This window comes from Oncorhynchus nerka, linkage group LG28 (genome assembly GCF_034236695.1).
Source record: "Oncorhynchus nerka isolate Pitt River linkage group LG28, Oner_Uvic_2.0, whole genome shotgun sequence".
Classification (NCBI taxonomy): Eukaryota; Metazoa; Chordata; class Actinopteri; order Salmoniformes; family Salmonidae; genus Oncorhynchus; species Oncorhynchus nerka.
The window spans coordinates 70,810,882-70,835,773 of record NC_088423.1 but is presented as its reverse complement, the minus strand read 5'-3'; the positions used below and the strand labels follow the sequence as shown (position 1 = coordinate 70,835,773).

General features: G+C 44.6%; 1 protein-coding gene across 6 annotated transcripts in view; it reads left to right on the top strand.

Moving 5' to 3' along the window:
* The window catches only part of LOC115113636 (transcriptional enhancer factor TEF-1), a 78,124-nt gene that overhangs the window by 49,977 nt on the left and 3,255 nt on the right, over positions 1-24,892 (top strand). For 2 of the 6 annotated variants that reach the window (XM_029641504.2, XM_065013068.1), the window contains 10 exons: positions 9,971-10,035; positions 11,967-12,029; positions 16,849-16,860; positions 19,605-19,739; positions 20,018-20,064; positions 20,391-20,452; positions 20,628-20,752; positions 22,005-22,178; positions 23,386-23,526; positions 24,207-24,359. In XM_029641504.2, coding sequence (XP_029497364.1) covers positions 9,971-10,035; positions 11,967-12,029; positions 16,849-16,860; positions 19,605-19,739; positions 20,018-20,064; positions 20,391-20,452; positions 20,628-20,752; positions 22,005-22,178; positions 23,386-23,526; positions 24,207-24,359 — 977 coding nt within the window. Of the gene's footprint in view, positions 1-9,970; positions 10,036-11,812; positions 11,876-11,966; positions 12,030-16,848; positions 16,861-19,604; positions 19,740-20,017; positions 20,065-20,390; positions 20,453-20,627; positions 20,753-22,004; positions 22,179-23,385; positions 23,527-24,206; positions 24,360-24,892 lie in introns of all 6 variants that reach the window. The other 4 variants (XM_029641499.2, XM_029641503.2, XM_029641502.2 and 1 more) reach the window with 4 other exon arrangements.

The following is a 24,892-nucleotide window of genomic DNA, read 5'->3' as shown; positions in this document are numbered from 1 at the left end:
AGTGAGTTATTCGAGGGCATTCATGTTTTGTAAATGGGTGATATGAATCTCTGTGGTTTCTGTCTGCCCCACCGGCCTGTTTGAGAAGTCCTGAAGAGGGGACACATTACTTAATGACTTTTTAAACCAACCAAATTTCTTCTTCAGTGTTACATTAGTGCCCTCATGGGTTGGTTTCATTATTTGATTTTTTCTGTTTCAAATTAGCTCTGAATTGTTGTGATCTGTGGCGGTATGAATGAGAAATACCTATGTTGAGTGTTGGGACCGAGGTCAGAGCCGAAAGCAAACAGCCACTGATGTTCCAATTCTTTCTCCCAGACATATTAAGGAGCCTGCCCTACATTTACACAGGCACACAGCAGGCTCTACAAATCAAATAGTCAAATCATGGATTGTGGAATTTTGGGTGAAGGCTACAATGAATGTACAGACTGCAGATGACAAATCAGAATCCCTTCAAATAATTCAGAAAAACATTCTTGAAAACTTTTTGTGCAAAAAAACGAACATATGGTCTTTATTAATCCTTTTTTTCCTCTAACTCAGCAGCATGGCACCATGCGATGGATTATTAAAGCAAGCTGAGTGAGTAGGATGTAGAGGATGTGTATACGTGTGTTTGCCTGTGACCTTGCCCTCTCAGCAGGAGGCAGATGGACGCACGCAGACGGCCTCTCTGGAAGATAATTAGGCTTAAACTTTCAGTTTGTAAAAGCCAGGAGGGATGGGTGGGACGTGTGTGTCTGTCATCGTGGGGGGTGGGCTAAACTATTGTGACCCTAAGAATGGCCCGAGTGTGTGTGAACGTCGACGTGCCAACTTTGGCCTTGAAGTCTTTCTTAGGGCCCCACACTTTAAATATGGGTGGAGGGGGGGGGTTAAGCCACCCTAATAAGTAGCTGGTTGGCTGGAGTCAGATGTTGGGATCAACAGACGTTATCCTCTTTCTAAATGGATTTCCCTGGCATAAGGGGCTGAGCCCCCTCTCCCTCTGACCCTAATTATTACTGATGAGAGAGCAGAGATTTGAAGAAAAGGGGGAGGAGGAAGAGGGGAGGGAGTTTCTTTGAGCCACACCTTCATGAGGAAACACCTGCAGGATCTTAGCAACTTCAAACCTTTATTGTTAGAAGCACTGGAATTGTTTCAGCTAGCCTCTTGCTCAAAGGGCAGACCTATTGTTTTGTTCAGCTTGGCAGCTCAGCAAGAATTGTTTTTGTACAATTAACACCAATACAAACAACATACTTTTGCAGTGTGATAATGTTTAATGATTATACAACTCGGCTATTGTTGCGTCATTTAAAAAAAAAATTTTGTACATATTAAAATGTAGGTTACTTGAAATGGAAAGCCAAACGTAGGACACCATTGTCTGTCACCTGTTCATTTTCCAGGCCACAAGTCTCCTTTATTGTTAGTGACAGGTTCTCCTCTTGGCACTGTTTCCCAGTGTGTCGCTGTTCTTGTCAAGTTAAAGGCTTTCTGCCTCCTCTATCCACACCCTGACCCAGCCAAGGACCCTCCTGCTGAATGCCTCCTCTACCCACACCCTGACCCAGCCAAGGACCCTCCTGCTGAATGCCTCCTCTACCCACACCCTGACCCAGCCAAGGACCCTCCTGCTGAATGCCTCCTCTATCCACACCCTGACCCAGCCAAGGACCCTCCTGCTGAATGCCTCCTCTATCCACACCCTGACCCAGCCAAGGACCCTCCTGATGAATGCCTCCTCTATCCACACCCTGACCCAGCCAAGGACCCTCCTGATGAATGCATCCTCTATCCACACCCTGACCCAACCAAGGACCCACCTGCTGAATGCCTCCTCTATCCACACCCTGACCCAGCCAAGGACCCTCCTGCTGAATGCCTCCTCTACCCACACCCTGACCCAGCCAAGGACCCTCCTGCTGAATGCCTCCTCTATCCACACCCTGACCCAGCCAAGGACCCTCCTGCTGAATGCCTCCTCTACCCACACCCTGACCCAGCCAAGGACCCTCCTGCTGAATGCCTCCTCTACCCACACCCTGACCCAGCCAAGGACCCTCCTGCTGAATGCCTCCTCTACCCACACCCTGACCCAGCCAAGGACCCTCCTGCTGAATGCCTCCTCTACCCACACCCCTGACCCAGCCAAGGACCCTCCTACTGAATGCCTCCTCTACCCACACCCTGACCCAGCCAAGGACCCTCCTGCTGAATGCCTCCTCTACCCACACCCTGACCCAGCCAAGGACCCTCCTGCTGAATGCCTCCTCTACCCACACCCTGACCCAGCCAAGGACCCTCCTGCTGAATGCCTCCTCTACCCACACCCTGACCCAGCCAAGGACCCTCCTGCTGAATGCCTCCTCTATCCACACCCTGACCCAGCCAAGGACCCTCCTGCTGAATGCCTCCTCTACCCACACCCTGACCCAGCCAAGGACCCTCCTGCTGAATGCCTCCTCTACCCACACCCTGACCCAGCCAAGGACCCTCCTGCTGAATGCCTCCTCTATCCACACCCTGACCCAGCCAAGGACCCTCCTGCTGAATGCCTCCTCTACCCACACCCTGACCCAGCCAAGGACCCTCCTGCTGAATGCCTCCTCTACCCACACCCTGACCCAGCCAAGGACCCTCCTGCTGAATGCCTCCTCTACCCACACCCTGACCCAGCCAAGGACCCTCCTGCTGAATGCCTCCTCTACCCACACCCTGACCCAGCCAAGGACCCTCCTGCTGAATGCCTCCTCTATCCACACCCTGACCCAGCCAAGGACCCTCCTGCTGAATGCCTCCTCTACCCACACCCTGACCCAGCCAAGGACCCTCCTGCTGAATGCCTCCTCTACCCACACCCTGACCCAGCCAAGGACCCTCCTGCTGAATGCCTCCTCTATCCACACCCTGACCCAGCCAAGGACCCTCCTGCTGAATGCCTCCTCTACCCACACCCTGACCCAGCCAGGGACCCTCCTGCTGAATGCCTCCTCTACCCACACCCTGACCCAGCCAAGGACCCTCCTGCTGAATGCCTCCTCTACCCACACCCTGACCCAGCCAAGGACCCTCCTGCTGAATGCCTCCTCTACCCACACCCTGACCCAGCCAGGGACCCTCCTGCTGAATGCCTCCTCTATCCACACCCTGACCCAGCCAAGGACCCTCCTGCTGAATGCCTCCTCTATCCACACCCTGACCCAGCCAAGGACCCTCCTGCTGAATGCCTCCTCTATCCACACCCTGACCCAGCCAAGGACCCTCCTGCTGAATGCCTCCTCTATCCACACCCTGACCCAGCCAAGGACCCTCCTGCTGAATTCCTCCTCTACCCACACCCTGACCCAGCCAAGGACCCTCCTGCTGAATGCCTCCTCTACCCACACCCTGACCCAGCCAAGGACCCTCCTGCTGAATGCCTCCTCTACCCACACCCTGACCCAGCCAAGGACCCTCCTGCTGAATGCATCCTCTACCCACACCCTGACCCAGCCAGGGACCCTCCTGCTGAATGCCTCCTCTACCCACACCCTGACCCAGCCAAGGACCCTCCTGCTGAATGCCTCCTCTACCCACACCCTGACCCAGCCAAGGACCCTCCTGCTGAATGCCTCCTCTACCCACACCCTGACCCAGCCAAGGACCCTCCTGCTGAATGCCTCCTCTACCCACACCCTGACCCAGCCAGGGACCCTCCTGCTGAATGCCTCCAGATTGTTGCTTTAGTCTATTGTAATGCTAATGTTAGCCTGAGACCCCTGAGTAATCTATCAGGGATGACAAGGAAGTCAGGCCTATTGTCTGAACCTGCTACTCCATCCACATAGAGAGAGAGGCTGGCCTCTGGCCCACACTGCATTCGGGGACAGGAAACCCAATGGAAAAGGATCAATGCTGCTCTTACTCTGCCCAAACAGGAAAACTGTCAAGCCATTTACATTGACAAGCATTCATGTAATCGATACTTACATAGATGCCTGTGTCTTTAGGAGGAGGGGGGGGGAGACAAGGAAGCACTTCCTCTGGTTTGAGAAAGTCCCCTGTAGTGCTCCTTGACTTACGAATGAATGTTTAGAGACTGGAGAATGCGTAATAGGTGCTTTACCCAGTAGTTTCCTACAGCACAATGTTCTAAATATTGGGTTGAGATAATGACTGAGCAGTGCCCGAACATCTTACAGCGTGTTAAGCTTTCACAGGTCTAATTCAGATTAAGCCTGGGCGAAATCACATTGGCGGTTCCCTTTGGGCCTTGACAAGTGACACTTGAGAAAATAACATTTGAATGACAACGAATGATAGATATGTTTGGTGGGGGAAGGGCGTGTGGGCGAGAGGTTGCCCCCTGTGCTGTTCAAGGCGTGTCCCGTTGTCCTACTAAGAGGAGAGAGTTAAAACCACATGAGTGGCTGACATGGAGCCAGGCCCAGCACGGTCTCAACATCCATTGACATCATCGCCCACCGCCGGACCAGATGTGACTGTGGTTGTGCCTGCATTAAACAAAAGTGCTGCTACAGGAAATGAGCGCCTTGAAAAGGAGGGAAAAAACCTTCAGCAAAGCGTTGTTATTACCACTCAAAGGACGTAACCAAGGCAGTTAAAACGTTTAATACACCATAACCTAAATTATTCCAATGTTTATCATATGCGGGTGCATTGCTTTGGGGCCTGTTCAGATTTAATGATCTTTTCATTGATATGCCAGTGGAGATGCTTTGTTTACAATGGCCTCTGGGTGCGTGATCAGTGGCAAATTTATGCACATCAAGCTCACTTATACTTATACCAGCTCACCCTCTGGAGAAATGTATCTCATCACTGACATGGATGAGAACATGTATGTCTGGGCTGAGTTCAAGTTCTGGAGGGTCAGCACCATTTTCGACCTAAATTAATATCTCATACCATATATATTCAGTGGATATTATGGCCACATGACCCAGGCTATTGGTCTATCTCATTCCCTTCTTCAGATGAGGCTCTAGCACTGCTGTTCTCCTGGCAGGTGACAATAGTCAGACCACAGCACCACCTGTCTTTCCCCGGTGTCACTCACCACTCATACGTAGCAGGATACTTTAGAATATGGGCTGAAGCAGAAGGACATGTGGTCTACACATGTGGGATGAACTAACTTCAACTCAAACATCAATATACTGTATCTCCTGCAAGACTCAGCTTCTCTGCTTTTCATGGAGCAGCTAATGATGGACGGTTTGTTAGCATTGCTTAGTTTAAATATAGAGACAGTAATGTGATGAGGAGAGAGAGAGTCAAGACATATAAATGATGAGAAGGGCTTACCGAGAAACATTTCCAAAAGGACTCATTCAAGGTAGAAAGGAGTTGGAGCGCTCAACAAAAAATGATACAGTGGGGATTTTTGAAACATTGAGAAAATGATTCCTAAAGAGGGAGTTCAACTTGGAGTAATGCTAATGAATGTCACTCAACGTGTGATTGAACATGGTCAGAATATGCCTAGGGAAAGTGGAGGAGTTGTAAATAAACTGTGAGTCTGTTTTTTTTAGGGGGAAGCAGGCTCCAGCAACACCAGAGGGGGTATGAGTGGGGTGGGGTAGAGGCAGTGTGGGGGCTGGCTGTACGGGGGTGTTGGATGGGAGCTAGGAGCAAGCAGACACAGCAGCTGTGTAAACCCCAATAGTTCAGGGAGGGATAGAGCGGGGGACTTTCCAGCTAGGCCAGTTAACCTCATAGACTACTGCAGTCTCACTCAAAAACATTTTTACAGTTTAATGGTGGAACGTGTTATGTGCTACAATAACTGCATACCTTAGATGTTTCAAACCATGAAATAAGTGGTGCTGCTGTCTGAACCATGACAGCTAATAGGCCTAAGCAGCAGGTCATCCATCACATGTTGAATTGAAACATTATCCTATTAAAAGTGTGTTTGTGCACCCTTACCGTCCAGCAAACGTTACCGGAGCAACAGGACCAACAGGCTCCGAGACAGATTCTACTCCCAAGCCTTAAGCCTGCTAAATAGCCATAAGACTGCTAAATAGTTAATTAATGGTTACCTGGACTATCTGCACTGGCCCTATCTTGCACTGACTCTATGCACACTCACAAGACTATATATACACACTCATTCACACACACACTACACTGACACTCTCACACAAAACCCACAAGCATTCACACACACACACACACTATTTTACTTGTATTATTATCTATCCTGATGCCTAGTCACTTTACCCTGCCTTCATGTACATATCTACCTCAAATACCTCATCTGGTACTGGTACTCCCTGTATATACCTCCACATTGATCTGGTACTGGTACTCCCTGTATATAGATCCATTCTTGTGTATTTTATTCCACTTTTTCCCCCATTTTTTTTCATGATTATTTTTTAAAACTCTGCATCGTTGGGGAGGGCTCTTAAGCAAGTATTTCATGGTTAAGTCTACACCCGTTGTATTCGACTCATGTAACAAATCAAATTTGATTTGATTTTTGATTGCAGGGGCAGAAAAAGTGCATTCCTGTGGTCAGGCTTGAGTGGACTGTGACTATATTCTCTACTACTATTGTAACACCCAGCAGGGCTAGGGACCAGGGTGAGGCTGTTCCAGGATCCTCCCAGGGAGGAAGGATGCTCAGGGCCAAATTAGATTTCTGACTGAATGAAGAATCAGCTCTGGGGGACAATCCCAGGAAGAGTGGACCGACTGGCTCTTTGTGGTGCTGGGGTTTGAGTGCCATTGATATGGCCCAGGACCTTCAGGGTCATTGAGATTCAGAGGAGACCATTCTTACCAGGGGGAAGTAATCCACAGAGCGACTCTACTCTGGGGATCACACCATAAATATCTAATCCTTTTCCTGCTGCTTTGAGTGACAACAAGAACCCGCCTTCAAGAGTTAACTCCCTCAGTTAACCCCCATCCCCTCGCCATGACTTTCCCTATTTTCCTCCAGTGGGGCACAACTATCCACCCATCAACCTGAGTGAAAATGAAATCGTGGTCCCAACTCCCAAACGATGGTCCCAACTCCCAAAGATTGAGAGCTTCCCCCTCAGCAATTCCCTTCCAGCGCTCTGTAACTCAGGCGGATGCCCAGGGCATCATCGGTTATGATGCAGGGTTACTTTTGCCCAGCGGGAAACCTCTGGAGGAGAGATGCAGAGGAGCCAGGTCAGCGTAAAAGTCTGGTCTTGCGTTGGGAGAAGGTGTTAGCCAACATGTTGACAGATAGTGGAGTAAAACAGGCTGCTGCAGTGTCTTTAGGGGTGATAATTCATCCCAGTCGTATACCTCACTAAATAAGATGAACAGCTCATGTCAGCTCTGACTCTTACCTCCCACAGAGTGGAAATAAGCATGTGGGATGAAGCAGAGCTGGGACCCTGATGCTCATGTGGAGAAAAGGGTCTATCTTGATTCACAACAACTTTCAACTCCCTAAATGCTATTGGTTCTCACTGTTTAGGGCATAGTAATCTGTTGATTCTCATTGAAATAATCTGCTAATCTGTTTTGAATTGATTGTTCTCATTTGTATGAATTGAATGACTTCTTTCACTTTAGTTAAGTAAAAACGTTCATGGCATCGAAAAGCTTGTTTGATCCAATGCCAATTGTTTCCAATTATGTAATGTGCTTTTAAAAGAGGAAATTGAAAACACAACTGTACTTGAAAAGTGTGAATGAAAAGGAAAGAGAGAGAGAGGGAGAAAGAAAGAAAGTCATCTGGCACTGCTTTAGGTTCCAGTGAAATGAAAAGGCCGGACTTTAAAGCGTTGAAATAGAACTCTCAACGGGGGTAACTTCTCTACCCCGCGACTCCAGGCACTGCACCACATCTCCCAGAGTAAAACACAAGTGTTGATTAGTTTACGGGAGACACAGTATTGCCCCTCAGAAACATTTTGAGTAAGTCGGAGAGCGGTTGAATAAAGTGGATTCAGAGTGCTGAATGTGGCCAGTTGCTGTTTTAGCAAATGTTGTTTTGCTGTGGAAACACAGGAAAGAAAGCAGGCTTGCCAAGACCTGCTGAGCAGTCTTTTTTCAGCCTGGTCAAGAAAAAAAAGAAAATTCAGCAGTAAGCATTTGTGTGCTTTGATCTAGGAATCAGGCGTCTGCATGAATGCCCTTATTGTCATGTTATGTGTACACAGTGTGTGAATTATTGAAAACAGCGTAGCCCCTAGGTTCATCTGGGAGAGATTACTGTGCAGGCACGCTGGGAGGCCCGGGCAGGGATTGAAATCCCCCAGATGCTGTTTATTTTTCCAGGGGAAGGAGACCTGATTCAGTCACCCTGGCCTTGTCTAAATGCTCCTTGTGAGGAGGCGAGACTTGGGTCACGACTCTCGCCACACCCCTCCCTCCTGGTGCCTCGCCCACAACAATCCCCAGCCCCCGTCACGCTGCAGAGCAACACCTGTCTGGGTGTGCCAGACACATGGAGCAAGGTGTTGTGCTACACAACATGTGTTTACTTAACCTCTTCAGTTTTATCAGTGCGCTGATTTAAATGTGCCATTTTGAAAAGGCACTGGTAAATCTGCTACATCAGGGTGTCTTCTTTCAAAAGAAACTGAACATTTGACATGCTTATATATAGAGCCAGTGGTGAATCTAGGGGCATTTGATAAAATAGTGAAAGCAAACATCTTGGCATCCAAACCCCTCTGGCATCCAAAAATAACACTGAGGGAGTCAGCCCGAGAGAGAGACAGCCAGAGAGAGAGAGAGCCAGAGAGAGAGAGAAGAGAGAGAGTCAGCTCGAGAGAGAGAGAGAGACAGCCAGAGAGAGAGAGAGAGACAGCCAGAGAGAGAGAGAGACAGCCAGAGAGAGAGAGAGAGAGAGAGAGACAGCCAGAGAGAGAGAGAGAGAGACAGCCAGAGAGAGAGAGAGAAAGACCCTCTCCGTTGACAGGTGTTGTTAATGGCAGTAACTCGAGGGGCAATACCCAGACTGAACGTCCTTTCATCTGGCACACCTGAACAGAGCGCGCTCCCTGGGTTCACAGCAGGTGGAGGCTTCTGCCTGGCTGCCTCGGTGTGACATTACACAAACAACAGGCAGAACATACAGCCCCAGCCTAACAACCCAGACCTGCCTGCCACCACCTCCACTACGCTTGTTCTATACTTCACTTTAGTCACCATCCCCATGTGCAGCCTCTGCATTAGGCCATCCACTGCCTTTCACAGGAAATGTTGTAGCTTTTCCATTCTGAGAACACAGTCACTGCTCCGTAGCCAATGTACCGTTGTATATTGATGATGCTAAGTGAAATATCAAGACAAGGCCTTTCATAGAGCTGGAGAAAAAAAGCCTGTTTGGTTGTTTAAAGGACATGGGAGGGAGAAGTAGGTCCATGGCATTGGTTGCCTTCAGCTGGACACATAATTAGAGTGGCTCCTTACCTATAATTTGCGTAATAGTTTTGGGGTGGCGGTATGTTATTACCATATGAAAAGGCTAAGCAGGGGTCATTGTGCATCGCTGCAGCAATTAGAGGCGAGCTGAGGGCAGAAGAATGTTTGGAGCTGCCATTAATTGGAAATCACTACAAAGCCCATGCTTTAATAATCATTTAGTGAGAACAGCACTGCTTAAATTAATATATTTCCAGTGCCATTATTTACAGTAACAGTACGAATGTCTGGATCAGTTTCTTTTCATAGTGTGAGGCTTTGAAGAGAATGGGATTCAATTAGATGAATTTGAAAGGCTGTATGCTTGTTGTAGGGCTTTCGCATGCTAATGCAACATGCCGCTTTTACATTTAAATGGGATTATTGTTTGTTTGTCGAGATGTATATAGTGAGATGTAAATGTCTGATGATTATACAGTATGATGCATATTTGACTATTGTGTGCTTCATTTGTGTCATTGTAAATGAAAAGGACACACGAAGTCCAGGATCTCAGTGATGGCTTATTGTGTGCTAACCTTTCTCTCTCCTTGCTGTGTGCTTTCTGCAGGTCGGAATGAGCTGATAGCCCGATACATCAAGCTTCGGACTGGAAAGACGAGGACGAGGAAGCAGGTAAGAAGAGAGCGGAAAAGTTTGCATGGCATGTTAAAACCGAAGAAGACCTGAATGTACCCGCTGTCTGTGTTTCTGCTGGAGAGAACACAGGGCACACACACACACACACACACACACACACACACACACACTCACACACACACACACTCACACACACACACACACACACACACACACACACACACACACACATACACATACACACACACACACATAGAGCTTTGCTGCATGCTTGTTCTGAGGGGAGGCTGTCTTACCAGACCCTGGATGTGTTTAGTCTTCTTACAGTTATCCTGCATGAGAAGATGCCTCTGCAAACGCTCTCTCTCTCTCTCTCTCTCTCTCTCTCTCTCACACACACACACACACACACACACACACACACACACACACACACACACACACACACACACACACTGACTTGGACACCATCACATTACAGTAACTCAACTATAATTCACTTGTTCCGTCTGGAAGGGTGTTATAAGGTGGATACATTACTCAATATTTGTTGTGAAAAATGTATTTGTTGTTTTACAATAATCACAACAGAAACTGGATTAGGACATAGATGATAGGACATGGATTAATAACAACATTATTGTTGTATGTTATAAGTTTCCAGTTGATGTAAGCAACAGACTAGATATAAATAGATGTTACCCATAAGCTCCCATAATATCAGTTGGTGGTAAGGTGTCTGGCCATGAGGTCCATCAGTCTAGTTGAGCAGGAAGTCATGCTCGTATGTCCATGATAAACACCCCTGTGTCCAGACAGACACTCTATAGCTGGGTGGGAATTGATCAGCCAGCTAGAGGAAAGTCATGTGTGCTATGTCTCTGTAATTCACTCTCTCAATGGGGGATCACACAAGGCAGAAGGTTGTTTGCCTGCTGTAATATAATTTATGATACAATCAAAAAACACAAATATTTCATATTTAATTATTGAAGTGTTGAGATGTTAAGAAATCAGTCTCAATCAGAAATAATGGTAATTTATTTGAGTTAATTAACATAATTTGAAATATTATGATTACTTCCACATTCACTGTTCTAACTAAAGAGCCTTGTTCTATATGAGACTAGAGGAAACAATATCAAGGCATAGGTTGATTAAAATAAGGAATGTCAGATTGAATTGTAATCTTATTTTGGCGAGCTGGAACGGAGTACTTTCCCATTACCCTGCTCCCCGTATTAACAGACATGCTTTTAGGCTTTGATCATTCCCGGGTGACCTGCCTCAACAGCCACTTGTGTGTGATTGGCCTGATTAAGACCGAGAGGAGAGGAAGGAAATCCCCCTCAGACCAAGTGTTCGTCCCTCCCCCGTCAGAAATGCAGACTGACCACACATTATCTTACTATAGCCAACCATTTACACAACTGAATATTTTATACAAAAGCATGACATATTTCCAAGTCTGTGTGAATGTTGAAGCAGCATGGGCCTCTGAAACACCTTATCCGGCTCCCTTAAGGATACAAGACTGTCCGATTCTCAGTCAGTACACAGTCGATCACATCTGCGCCCTGTTAATGTGTGCTAAAGAGGCCTGCATCCTTCTTAATCAGCTCACTTAAGTGACAACAACAGGCAACACAATGCTTTGTGGCTGTGAGCTTGGTGTGTGGCTTGGATATGCTTCTATTATCCTATTGGGCAGCTCAAATCCCCCTGAAGTGTTCTCAACAAAGAGATGTGTAATCCTTTTTGTATTTTTGGTTTTCTTGTTTTTTCTCTCTTCTTTTGTTTTAAAAAATTGGAGGTGTCTAGTCACATACAGGTCTTAGCAAGAAAGAAAGTTCGAGAAATCTCAGCTGCCATCAAGGTACGTCTGGCTTTGCCCAGTTGCAGGGGGGCTTTTCATCGCCATGGTTACAGGCTGTTCCTTTGTTTTCCTCCCCTCCCCTACCCCGCAGGTGTCTAGTCACATTCAGGTTCTTGCCAGAAGGAAATCTCGTGAGTTTCATTCCAAGCTAAAGGTATGCGCTTTTCTGCTTTTGGGCTTGTGGTTGCTGTGCGTCGTCTTACTTCCTGATTCCCGTGGTGACAGAGTGAATGCCTGACGCTCTGATTCCCGTAGTCTAGATTCCCTGCTTATGATTAGAATTCATAATATAACCACACACACACACACACACACACACACACACACCTCTCCATAAGTGTTTTATTTCTATTTTCTTTATTGTCATTGAACAATACGTGAATTTGCTTTGAAAACAATTGTAAGGATCCGTTTAAAAACTTAAGGACTATATTTTAGGTTTGTGAACAATATAAGTTATAGTATTACTTAAGTGTCCATAATGCAAGTCTGAAAATAGATAGCATTTTAAAATGTATTTATTTATTTAACTATTCAAGTCAGTAAAAAACTCATTCTTATTTACAATGATGGCCTACACTGACCAAACCCGGACAACGCTGGGCCAATTGTGTTCCACCCTATGGGACTCCCAATGATGGCCTACACTGACCAAACTCGGACGACGCTGGGCCAATTGTGTTCCACCCTATGGGACTCCCAATGATGGCCTACACTGACCAAACCCGGACGACGCTGGGCCAATTGTGTTCCACCCTATGGGACTCCCAATGATGGCCTACACTGACCAAACCCGGACGAAGCTGGGCCAATTGTGTTCCACCCTATGGGACTCCCAATGATGGCCTACACTGACCAAACCCGGACGACGCTGGGCCAATTGTGTTCCACCCTATGGGACTCCCAATGATGGCCTACACTGACCAAACCCGGACGACGCTGGGCCAATTGACTCCCAGTCACAGCCCATTGTGATTACAGCTTGGATTCAAACCAGGGTGTCTATAGTAGAGGTCGACCGACTATGATTTTTCAATACCGATACCAATTATTGGAGGACCAAATAAAGCCGATACCGATTAATCAGCCGATAAAAAAAAATGTATTTATTCATCTGTAATAATGACAATTACAACAATACTGAATGAACACTTATTTTAACTTAATATAATACATCAATAAAATCAATTTAGCCACAAATAAATAATGAAACATGTTCAATTTGGTTTAAATAATGCAAAAACTAAGTGTTGGAGAAGAAAGTAAAAGTGCAATATGAGCCATGTAAAAAGCTAACGTTTAAGTTCCTTGCTCAGAACATGAGAACATATGAAAGCTGGTGGTTCCTTTTAACATGAGTCTTCAATATTCCCAGGTAAGAAGTTTTAGGTTTTAGTTATTATAGGACTATTTCTCTCTATACCATTTGTATTTCATATACCTTTGACTATTGGATGTTCTTATAGGCACTTTAGTATTGCCAGTGTAACAGTATAGCTTTCGTCCCTCTCCTTGCCCCTACCTGGGCTCGAACCAGGAACACATCGACAACAGCCACCCTCGAAGCATCGTTACCCATCTCTCCACAAAATCCGCGTCCCTTGCAGAGCAAGGGGAACAACTACTTCAAGGTCTCCGAGCGAGTGACGGCACCGATTGAAACGTTAATAGCGCGCACCACGCTAATTAGCTAGCCATTTCACATCGGTTACACCAGCCTAATCTCGGGAGTTGATACACTTGAAGTCATAAACAGCGCAATGCTTGAAGCACAGCGAAGAGCTGCTGGCAAACGCACAAAAGTGCTGCTTGAATGAATGCTTACGAGCCTGCTGCTGCCTACCACCGCTCACTCAGACTGCTCTATCAAATCATAGACTTAATTATAACATAATAACACAGAGAAATACGTGCCTTAGGTCATTAATATGGTCAAATCCGGAAACTATCATTTTGAAAACAAAACATTTATTCTTTCAGTGAAATACGAACCGTTACGTATTTTATCTAACGAGTAAAATACGTAGTCTAAATATTGCTGTTACATTGCACAACCTTCAATGTTATGTCATAATTACGTAAAATTCTGGCAAATTAGTTTGCAACGAGCCAGGCGGACCAAAATGTTGCATATACCCTGACTCTGCGTGCAATGAACGCAAGAGAAGTGACACAATTTCCCTAGTTTAATATGGCCTGCTAACCCGGATTTCTTTTAACTAAATATGCAGGTTTAAGAAAATATACTTCTGTGTGTTGATTTTAAGAAAGGCATTGATGTTTATGGTCAGGTACATTCGTGCAATGATTGTGCTATTTTTGCAAATGCGCTTTTGTTAAATCATCCCCCGTTTGGCGAAGTTGGCTGTCTTTGTTAGGAACAAATAGTCTTCACACAGTTTGCAACGAGCCAGGCAGCCCAAACTGCTGCATGTACCCTGACTCTGTTGCACAGAACGCAAGAGAAGTGACACAATTTCCCTAGTTAAAATAAATTCATGTTAGCAGGCAATATTAAATAAAAATGCAGGTTTAAAAATATATACTTGTGTATTGATTTTAAGAAAGGCGTTGATGTTTATGGTTAAGTACACAGTGCTTTTTTCGCGAATGCGCTTGTTTAATCACCCATTTGGCGAAGTAGGCTATGATTCAATGATAAATTAACAGGCACCGTATCTATTATATGCAACGCAGGACAAGCTAGATAAACTAGTAATATCATCAACCATGTGTAGTTAACTTGTGATTATGTTAAGATTGATTGTTTTTTATAAGATACATTTAATGCTAGCTAGCACCTTACCTTGGCTCCTTGCTGCACTCGCATAACAGGTAGTCAGCCTGCCACGCAGTCTCCTCGTGGAGTGCAATGTAATCGGCCATGATCGGTGTCCAAAAATGCAGATTACCGATTGTTACGAAAACTTGAAATCGGCCCTAACTAATCGGCCATTCCGATTAATGAGTCGACCTCTAGTCTGTAGTGACACCTCTAGCACTGAGATGCAGTGCCTTAGACCGCTACGCCACTCGGGAGCATATATAGATATAATGTGAATGAGAAATTCAATATTCTCATGAGAGGAAGGCTTGCTAAATATTCTAAATCTGTTCCACATAGCTCAGAGTGGGCACTCTTAAAAAGAGCTTAAAGAATTTCACTTTCTTCTGTATTTTTTGCCAAGAAAATATTTTCATGTTAGTCCAGACATCCAAAAGGCAATGTCATCATTTTCTACAGTTAAATTAAAATGAGCCCAACTGCGTTGGATCCTTATAAAACCCTCAAAGCAAATGGCGCTCACAGTTTGTGGACTTTGTTGCTTCTTTCTTTCTGTTTGGCATGACAATGTGAACCCAGAATCAGAGGTTGGTACTGGTGTTATCTGTACTGTATGTGGGAAAGCATGTTGGCAAGATGCATTGGCTGTTGGTGAGTGGCTGAGAGCTGGAGTTCAGAGGTCATCAGCAGAACTCTGTTTACATGTCATAAGCAGACACACTATCAGCCACTGATGTGCTGCATGTATAAAGGGTTTAGGTTCAAAGACTAAGGGTGGTCTATGAAAAAACCTTTGCCTCCTTTTTGTTGTTGCTGTTTTAACCTAATCATCTTCCCCTGTCAATGCTGAGTTAAGACCATGAGGAAGCAGCATCTCACCTGCCCTCTCTGCTGTTGTGCCAACCCTCCATATTGATAACTCTAGGCTATTACATTGACATTGCTGTCAGTTGCCTTCTTTTCTCTGTGTACATGTGTAGCTGTCCTATTACATTCTTCCTCTGTGACTCATTTTACCAATAGCAATGTGTTGAAAATCATGGGCTAACACCAAATATACCTTTTCAAAACTGTATATTGTGAAAGATGTAATCTTGTCATACATGTACCTGTAATTCAAAACATTTTTACAAGGGTCATTTGGTAATGTATGTGTGTTTAAGGACCAGATTTCTTTCTCTCTCGTCTTTGAGGGGATGACTACATCTTTTGACTTTCCCCTGTTCCCAGTGTTCAGATGGATTAATGACCCCTCATTAGTGTGTGTGTGTGTGTGTGTGTGTGTGTGTGTGTGTGTGTGTGTGTGTGTGTGTGTGTGTGTGTGTGTGTGTGTGTGTGTGTGTGTGTGTGTGTCAGCCAGCTGTGAATGCCTGGTCTTTCAGGCACAGTGCGTCTGTCTGAGTTAAAACAGCCATCTTTTGTACGGGTCTCTGTCTACTCTCATCTAAAGCAAATTAGAGATCAGCAGCAAAAAGAAAGGCACGCGTCCCCCTCCATTTTACAGGGAACATCTCTGTAAATCTGCTCTGTCTCGTTTTTTATCTGAGACATGTTGAGTGAAATGACAGTCATTATGGTGCCATTCTTTGCTACTTCTCTCGAACCATAGCTGACCATAGTGATCAAATCCTCAGACATTCCAAGTCCACCACATTCTCCAAAATGTTCCACCCCACATTATTACTATCCAAGTTTCAGTGTGACAGCAGTGCTAGTTGATTAATGAGTCTGAGGTTCCTGTACCGATACATTATTTCAGTGTAATGTTTTGACAGAGGACATGGCATGAATACTTCAAAGTGCAGTTTGCTTTGAATACACATTTGAATATTTTATACCATTTAAAAATTGTATTTTGTCAGTCTAGGTTTTCTTACATTTTTGTTATGACCAAAGGGTATAATGTCCTAAAATATGATTCAATAGAATTCATATAATTTTGCAAGCATTATTTTTTTAATCAAATCTGATTAACTGAAATCTGATTAATTGAATGAAATCATAGAACTTTCACCTACATTGTCAAATTGATTAAAGTGATTCCTAGAAATGCTCGTTGTTATCATCATTGAAATCACAATGCTGTTTGATAATACATACATTTTTACATCTTGCTAAAGCAGGATTGTTGTCCAGATAGATTGTAAAATTGTAAAATTACAATAAAACCTTGTTTGTTTGCATTCAGGTTACAAGCATGGTAAGTATCAATTATCTGTCCAAGCACCTCGCTCTGCTCTTGCCAGACCTGTCAGACCTTGAGTATCTTTGCTTCTGCTATAGTACCATAGCTGCTGCTGCAGCCCAGTGACTGTCTAGTCTGTGGGCCTCCGTCATAGTTTCACACCACTGCATCTACAGATACTGTACAGCTCTTGCCAGCATGCTTAACATCAGCTTCTGCATGTGTTCTCATGGGGACCCTAGTTCTGTAGGGATGGGTCAGAAGACATACTGTATACTGCTTTACCTGTGTTGAGATAAGAAACTACATCATTCTGTTTGTTTGTGCTGCTGTGTTAACACAGTAGAAACGGAATGCCATAGATAGGGTTTAGCTGGATGGTATACTCCAGACTACTGAGTGGAACTGATGCTAGCGAGTATTTCTCCGTCGTTCCCTCAGCCACTAACTCCCTAACTCACTACTCCTGCTATCGATTAAATAACCTTGCTTAATATCAACATTAAATTAAATGTGATTACATTTTTCTGATACACAAAGGCTGATTGTAGTCCTCATGTACTGTATTGAGCTGAAGCCTTTCATTTTTATTTTTTTTACCAGATAGGCCAGTTGAGAACTGCGACCTGGCCAAGATAAAGCAAAGCAGTGTGACACAAACACCACCGAGTTACACATAGGATAAACAAACGTACAGTCAATAACACAATAGAAAAATCTATAAACAGTGTGTGTAAATATATTAAGATTAGGGAGGTAAGGCAAAAAATAGGCCATAGTGGCAAAATAATTACAATTTAGCAATTAAACACCGGAGTGATAGATGTGCAGAAGACGAAAGTGCAAGTAGAGATACTGGGTTGCAAAGGAGCAACAAAAAAAAAAGCATTATGGGGATGAGGTAGTTGGGTGGTCTATTTACAGATGAGCTGTGTACAGGTGCAAGGATCTGTAAGCTACTCTGAAAGCTGATGCTTAAAGTTAGTGAGGGAGATATAAGACTCCAGCTTCAGTGATTTTTGCAATTCGTTCCAGTCATTGGCAGCAGAAAACTGGAAGGAAAGGTGGCCAAAGGAGGAGTTTGCTTTGGGGATGACCAGTAAAATATACTTGCTGGAGCACGTGCTACAGGTGGGTGCTGCTATGGTGACCAGTGAGCTGAGATACGACTTATAGATGACCTGGAGCCAGTGGGTTTGGCGACGAATATGAAGCGAGGGCCAGCCAACGAGAGCATACAGGTCGCAGTGGTGGGTAGAATATGGGGCTTTGGTGACAAAACGGATGGCACTGTGATAGACTACATCCAATTTGCTGAGTAGAGTGTTGGAGGCTATTTTGTAAATGACGTCGCCAAAGTCAAGGATCGGTAGGATAGTCAGTTTTACGAGGGTATGTTTGACAGCATGAGTGAAGGATGCTTTGTTGCGAAATAGGAAGCCAATTCTAGATTTAATTTTGGATTGGAGATGCTTAATGTGAGTCTGGAAGGAGAGCAGACACCTAGGTATTTGTAGATGCTCACATACAGTGAGGGAAAAATGTATTTGATCCCCTGCTGATTTTGAATGTTTGCCCACTGACAAAGAATTGATCAGTCTATAATTTTGATGGTAGGTTTATTTCAACAGTGAGAGACAAAATAACAACAAAAAAATCCAGAAAAACGCATGTCAAAAATGTTATGAATTGATTTGTATTTTAATGAGGGAAATATGTAGAAATGTGTATATTGCTTCCTAACTTCCCTGAAAAGTTGCATATCGCGGGGGCTATTTGATGCTAATGCATGTTGTTGTACTGGTCAAGGGCAGTCAACTCTGGAGTGAACCAAGGGCAATATCTGTTCTTAGTTCTACATTTTTTGAATGTGGCATACTTATTTAAGATGGTGAGGAAAGCACTTTTAAAGAATAACCAGGCATCCTCTACTGACGGAATGAGGTCAATATCCTTCCAGGATACCCAGGCCAGGTCGATTAGAAAGGCCTGCTCGCTGAAGTGTTTTATTAGGGGTGGTCGTTTGACCCCGGACCCATTACGGTCGCAGGCAATGAGGCAGTGATCACTGAGATCCTGGTGGAAGACAGCAGAAGTGTATTTAGAGGGCAGGTTGGTCAGGATGATATCTATGAGGGTGCCCGTGTTTACGGATTTAGGGTTGTACCTGGTAGGTTCCTTGATAATTTGTGTGAGATTGAGGGCATCTATCTTAGATTGTAGGACGGCCGGGGTGTTAAGCATATCCCAGTTTAGGTCATAAGGAGAAGAGTGGGGGGACTTGGTGAGAGGAGCCATGAAAGGAACTCTTAACCAAAGCTTTCGTCCTTCAGACTTAATTTAGTCATTCTATTTGTATGGTTAACTGTGTTCTGTCAGGCAGACAAATCCAACCTTGACATAAGAACTATTGAATTAAGGAATAACGGAGAAAGGAGTTATTAATCACTCTATTACCTATTCTATATGGTTGGAAGTGTGTTAGTGATAGATTTGTCAACAAGGAAGCATTAAGTGCATACCTAGACTTACCATTTTCAGGAATTCAATTTTCAATTTACTCTGTGGCACATTCCTTTGAAACAATCCACTTCTTTAATGGCTGCCGCAATATGTTTGCTTTTAACATGCATGCTGTCCGTTGTTGTTGGAGGCGAGTGTGTGTGCTTGTGTGTTTAGAAGTGGCTGTTGTTATCACTGTTCTATGTCCCCCATCTTGCCGTCTGTGAGTGCTAAGCCTTTTGTGATGGCTGTTGAAGGATCAGACCGTGAAGGACAAAGCCCTCCAAAGCATGGCCTCCATGTCCTCGGCTCAGATCGTCTCTGCTACCGCCATCCACAACAAGCTGGGCCTGCCAGGCATCCCGCGCCCAGCCTTCCCCGGAGCGGCAGGGGTAAGAGGCCCGCCGGCAACCCACTATCGGTCCACTCAGACCAACACACCACAGAGGGCAGCCACCAGGCCCCCTGCTCCCCAGCCAACACAGCTGACGTCCCATCCAAATCACGTTACACACACCAGGGCTTTATGGAAACTGACCACATCTGATAAGCACACAATCAAAACGAATGCTAGTCGAGATAACTACATGTGTTAATTGCGCTGCTTGGAAGTATTTTTCGGTGATGTGTTTGGATGTTTTGTTTTGTATTGATATATCTAATTCTCTAGTTTTGGCAGGGCATGATATCGACAGCCCAACCTGGATCATCACAAGAGTGAGTATTGTGTTCTATTCTCAGAACACATGCAACGTGACTGTTTTCCATTTCTCTCCCTCTCTCTGTTTCTCTCTGTCCACCCTCTTGCTGTTCCGCTCACTCTCTCGCTCTGTATGTCACGTACTCGCCAATATTTTCTTTGTGGGTGCTGCGGTTGAAGGGCCTATATGTTCCAGAGATAGAAATGAATGGGCTCTCGTACAAATACTTCAGTCAGCCTTCTTTCTTCCTCGCTGCTTGTCAGTAGTGATATATTCAATATGTTGCTCTGTAGATGTTCCAGACCATTGCATTTTTCTAATGGGATCCTCCCTCTGTTTTAGCATCAAGCCATTCACCCAACAAGCATATCCCATCCAGCCAGGAGTAACAACAACGATTTCCAGTAAGGCTTTCACTCATGCTTACAACCAATTTCCTTTTTTTTCTTAATACGTAGACCTGTGGCGTTGTTTAAAATCTGACATTATAATGAGTTATGGAGATACAATTCAGTTTGATGATATGTCAGAGAGAGGAGTTGTGTTATCTGAGTGTTGCTCATGGTGGTTGTGATGCAGGTTATGAGCCCACGTCAGCCCCAGCCCCCACAGTCCCAGCGTGGCATGGCCGCTCCATCGGGACATCCAAGCTCCGGCTAGTGGAGTTCTCTGCCTTCCTGGAGCAGCAGAGAGACCAAGACTCAGTGAGTATCAGGGCCCCATACTCATTTATCAGACACTTTTATCCAGAGTGATTTACAGGAGCAATCAGGGTTAAGTGCCTTGCCCAAGGGAACATCAATAGATTTTTCACCTAGTCAGCTCGGGGATTGGAACCAGCAACCTTTTGGTTACTGGCCCAACGCTCTTAACCACTAGGCTACCTGCCGCTACTCATCACCACTGCATATGTATCTTACATGTACCACTCTACCAGGCTACTCATCACCACTCTACACCACTACACACTGCCACTGACCTATTCACTGTATCCAGACTGGCACTACCTCAGGGTTATTTATGGGGTTTTAATGTTGAGGGAAAAAATACCCGCTCGCTCTTATAGCTCTTCTTTTTCATGAAAGCATGTAAAAGCATGTCAAGATAGGGAGGGTATTGTCTGTATTCATGGCCGCTCTCACGAGACATAGCTGTCAGTCATTTCCAGCTCTTATCAGCCAGTTCTGGCCCCCTCTCACCACACAGAGAGTCTAGCTGCACACTGTCGAGGATCAAAGAGACGAGAATGAATGCACACTTGATTGAATTCCCTTCGCTAGTTCTGACCGACCATACACACACACACAGAACACTGGGATTAGGGAAAGTAAGATGGACCACAGACCCATGTCACGTCATGTGAAAAGGCACACAGGCCAGCAGCCCTAAGCTCATGCCTCACATTCTTTATTGTTTGGTTTGGACGTGAGCGATCTGTCTTGGTTTGTCTGCATTCCCCCGAGAATTTTATTTTGTTATTGATATCGCATGACAACAGCCATTAATCTTGTATTTAGCTGAATATTTGAGATGGTTACATGGCCTTAAGGCTAGGCTGGAGAGGCCATGCAGCACTCTGGTACTGAAGTAAAGGGCAACAGTGACTTTGAAATAACCCTCATGATAAGATTTGACTCTCTCACAACCAGAGCATTAGGACAATAGTACAGATTTAATTGTGAAGATATTCCCAGATTTGCTGGCATTCCTCCTTTTTGTCTTATGACTATGTATCTTATTTATAGTTTTATGTATCATACACATGGAGAACAGACTGACTGGTACTGTAAATTAGAATTTGGCTGAGGATCTCAGTCAGCCAGATGTTCTACAGTTATTGAAAACAGAACAGCAATAAACTGAGAGATCAATACCCAAAAGCATTTTTTAAATGATTTACATATGTGTCTTTTTTGATATTAGCTCTGTAAGATTCTCATGTTTACTGTCTTTCAGTACAACAAGCACCTCTTTGTGCACATCGGACAGACGAACCACTCCTATAGCGATGCCTTGCTGGAGTCAGTGGACATTCGTCAGATTTATGACAAATTCCCTGAAAAGAAAGGAGGACTGAAGGAGCTCTTTGGCAAGGGTCCCCAGAATTCCTTCTTCCTCATAAAATTTTGGGTGAGTGTCATGTTGCAAAGTATCTGCACTGGTCTGGTGACTGAATAGCACTTGAGTGTGTACAGTAGGCCAGTGTGTTTGTATGAAGAAAGAGGTAAGAAAAGATATGGAGAAGAAAAATAAACTCAAACAGATATTTAAACAAATATGTTCACAGAACTACTTACTATTAATTAGCTTGTGAAATGAAACGGGTGAGATTTAATGAATTTTGGTCTACATTAGTATCTCCATAAAGATATATTGTATATCATTTCTCATGTCGTTTCTGTGGTAAAAAGCATTTCCTGTTTTACAACCCAGAGAAAACTGAATTTGTTTGGTTTCATCTCTAGTGAATGGGTTTAAGCAGAGGCTAAACACTGAAGATGGCTGCAGAATGCATGTTGCTATATTTGGCCTCGCATAGCAGGAGAACTTGTGATCAAAGCGCTCGCTAATTCAGTGTAATATCTAAAAACAATGGAGTGACCTGGTTGCACTCTTAATGGCTGTTTAAACATTGCATGTATTTTAGCCCAATGGAAAATGCTAACTAGCGGCAGCCAACAAAGTGGGCCTCGCCGTCGCAGCCAGAACAGCCCGCTCAAATTCCGTTTGAAGTGACCGGCCAATCTGAATTTCAAATGAAAGGCACAATCTGCACAATAATTAAAGTGTAACTGCTTTGACTAATGAAGGAGGAGGATGCTATAGAAGGATATGTGCTCTTTTTGTCCCCATAATGAACATGATGTCCTGGACCTGGAGAGCTGCCCTCAGAGCACTGCTCCTTTTCACTAGCATGAATCAGCCTCTGAACATAACTTCATTTAATCTCCCTTATAATCTAGTTCCAAATATGGATTACATTTACATAGTCATTCAGAGGTGGCTAAGAAGTGTTTCATTTATTTAAGACTATCCATTCACTTGATCACTGATGCCCCACTAGATGGTCATACATTCACAGGTGTAGGTCATTATTTATTTGAGATAAATGACTACTTTCAATCTACACTAACATTTTTCCATTGCATGGTGAATATCCATACAACATTCTGCATTCCATTAAATTGTCATCTCATTGCCCTCTCACTGGAGGGGCAGTATTGTGATGATGGCCATTTTTGGGCTAAAACACATTTCTCTCACCTCATATGGATGAAGAAATGGAACACATTTCTGTCTAACCAACGACTAATATTGTGTTATTTGTGGTTCCCAGGCTGACTTGAACTGCAACATTCAGGATGAAGCGGGGGCTTTCTATGGAGTGACCAGTCAGTATGAGAGCTCCGAGAACATGACAATCACCTGCTCAACAAAGGTGTGCTCCTTTGGCAAGCAGGTGGTCGAGAAGGTGGAGGTGGGTACTCAATCTGTCTTATTGTTTTAAAAAAAAAGATAATATTCTGTAAATGACATATTCAGTCATCAGTATATGTGGAGGTGGAAAGAAGCGCACACCTGGTCAGGTGAGGTTCTCAGGTGAGGTTCTCAGGTGAGGTTCTCCGGTGAGCCGCACACTCTAGGAGTTCAGATGAAAAAATGTATTACCAACGTTTCGACAGACAAGCTGTCTTCATCGGGGTTTAATGACAAACATTGCGGGTCACTAGTTTATGTAGTTTGGAAGGACACACTCAGGTGTCTGTAATCCTGGCCAGCTGTGGCATGATTTCATTGGTCGATTTACAAATATCAATAGAACATGTAAAAAAGCATGAATGGATAACATACGATCATAGATACAATTAGGCTACATCATATAGGCCTACAAACACTTTATTTACAATGGATAACAAAAACACAATCATCACAGGAATGACTTCAGATCAAACTCTACGATGAGACCGAAGGGACAGAGGGTCTTTAATTTAAAGATCCAGGCGGTCTCTTGTTTTAACAATAAATTGTCAAGGTCACCTCCTCTCCTAGGGATGGTGACGTGTTCGATGCAGATATAGTGATGGTATACAGTATGTGTGACATAGCTATCAGTATATGCGGCACACATTTCTGGATGTTGGTTCTCTCTCTCCCCAGACGGAGTATGCCCGGTTTGAGAACGGACGCTTTGTGTACAGGATAAGCCGGTCTCCCATGTGTGAATACATGATCAACTTTATCCACAAGCTCAAACACCTGCCTGAAAAATACATGATGAACAGTGTCCTGGAGAACTTCACCATTCTATTGGTAAGGATTACTTCTTGTCCTGTCCGTCCTACTACTGCTTCCTTAAGCAGGCAATTACAAAAGCCAGTCTCCCACTACTCTAACCTGTGGCTAGGACCCTCCCTTTCCTTTATCCTAGCTTTCTGCTGGGCGCCTTTGGCTCCAGCGAACCTGAAAAGAGGAGCTCTGACTGGGGCCTGAGATGAGCCTCACTCCCTGCTCCTGCATTCCTAACATTCCACAGGGGATGGAATGCAGTGTGAGGAGCCTTATCATCTGCAGGGGAGAGGAAAGGAGGAGGGGAGGGGAGGGGAGCGATCAGAGGGGGTGGGGACCCCTGTTATTAGCCATCACATGGGGGCTTAAAGTCCTTTTCTCCACTGCAGAGAGAGGTCTTTTTAATGCATGTGTGGGTGTGCACTCTCAACCCTGCCCCGGTTTTGTTTGTTTCATTTCTTTTCACCCACTCCTTTAAATTCCTTAGATTTACAAATTGACTTGTTTTTGTCACACTGTTTGCTGATTGACATCTGTCCGTGGGCCTTTTAATATCG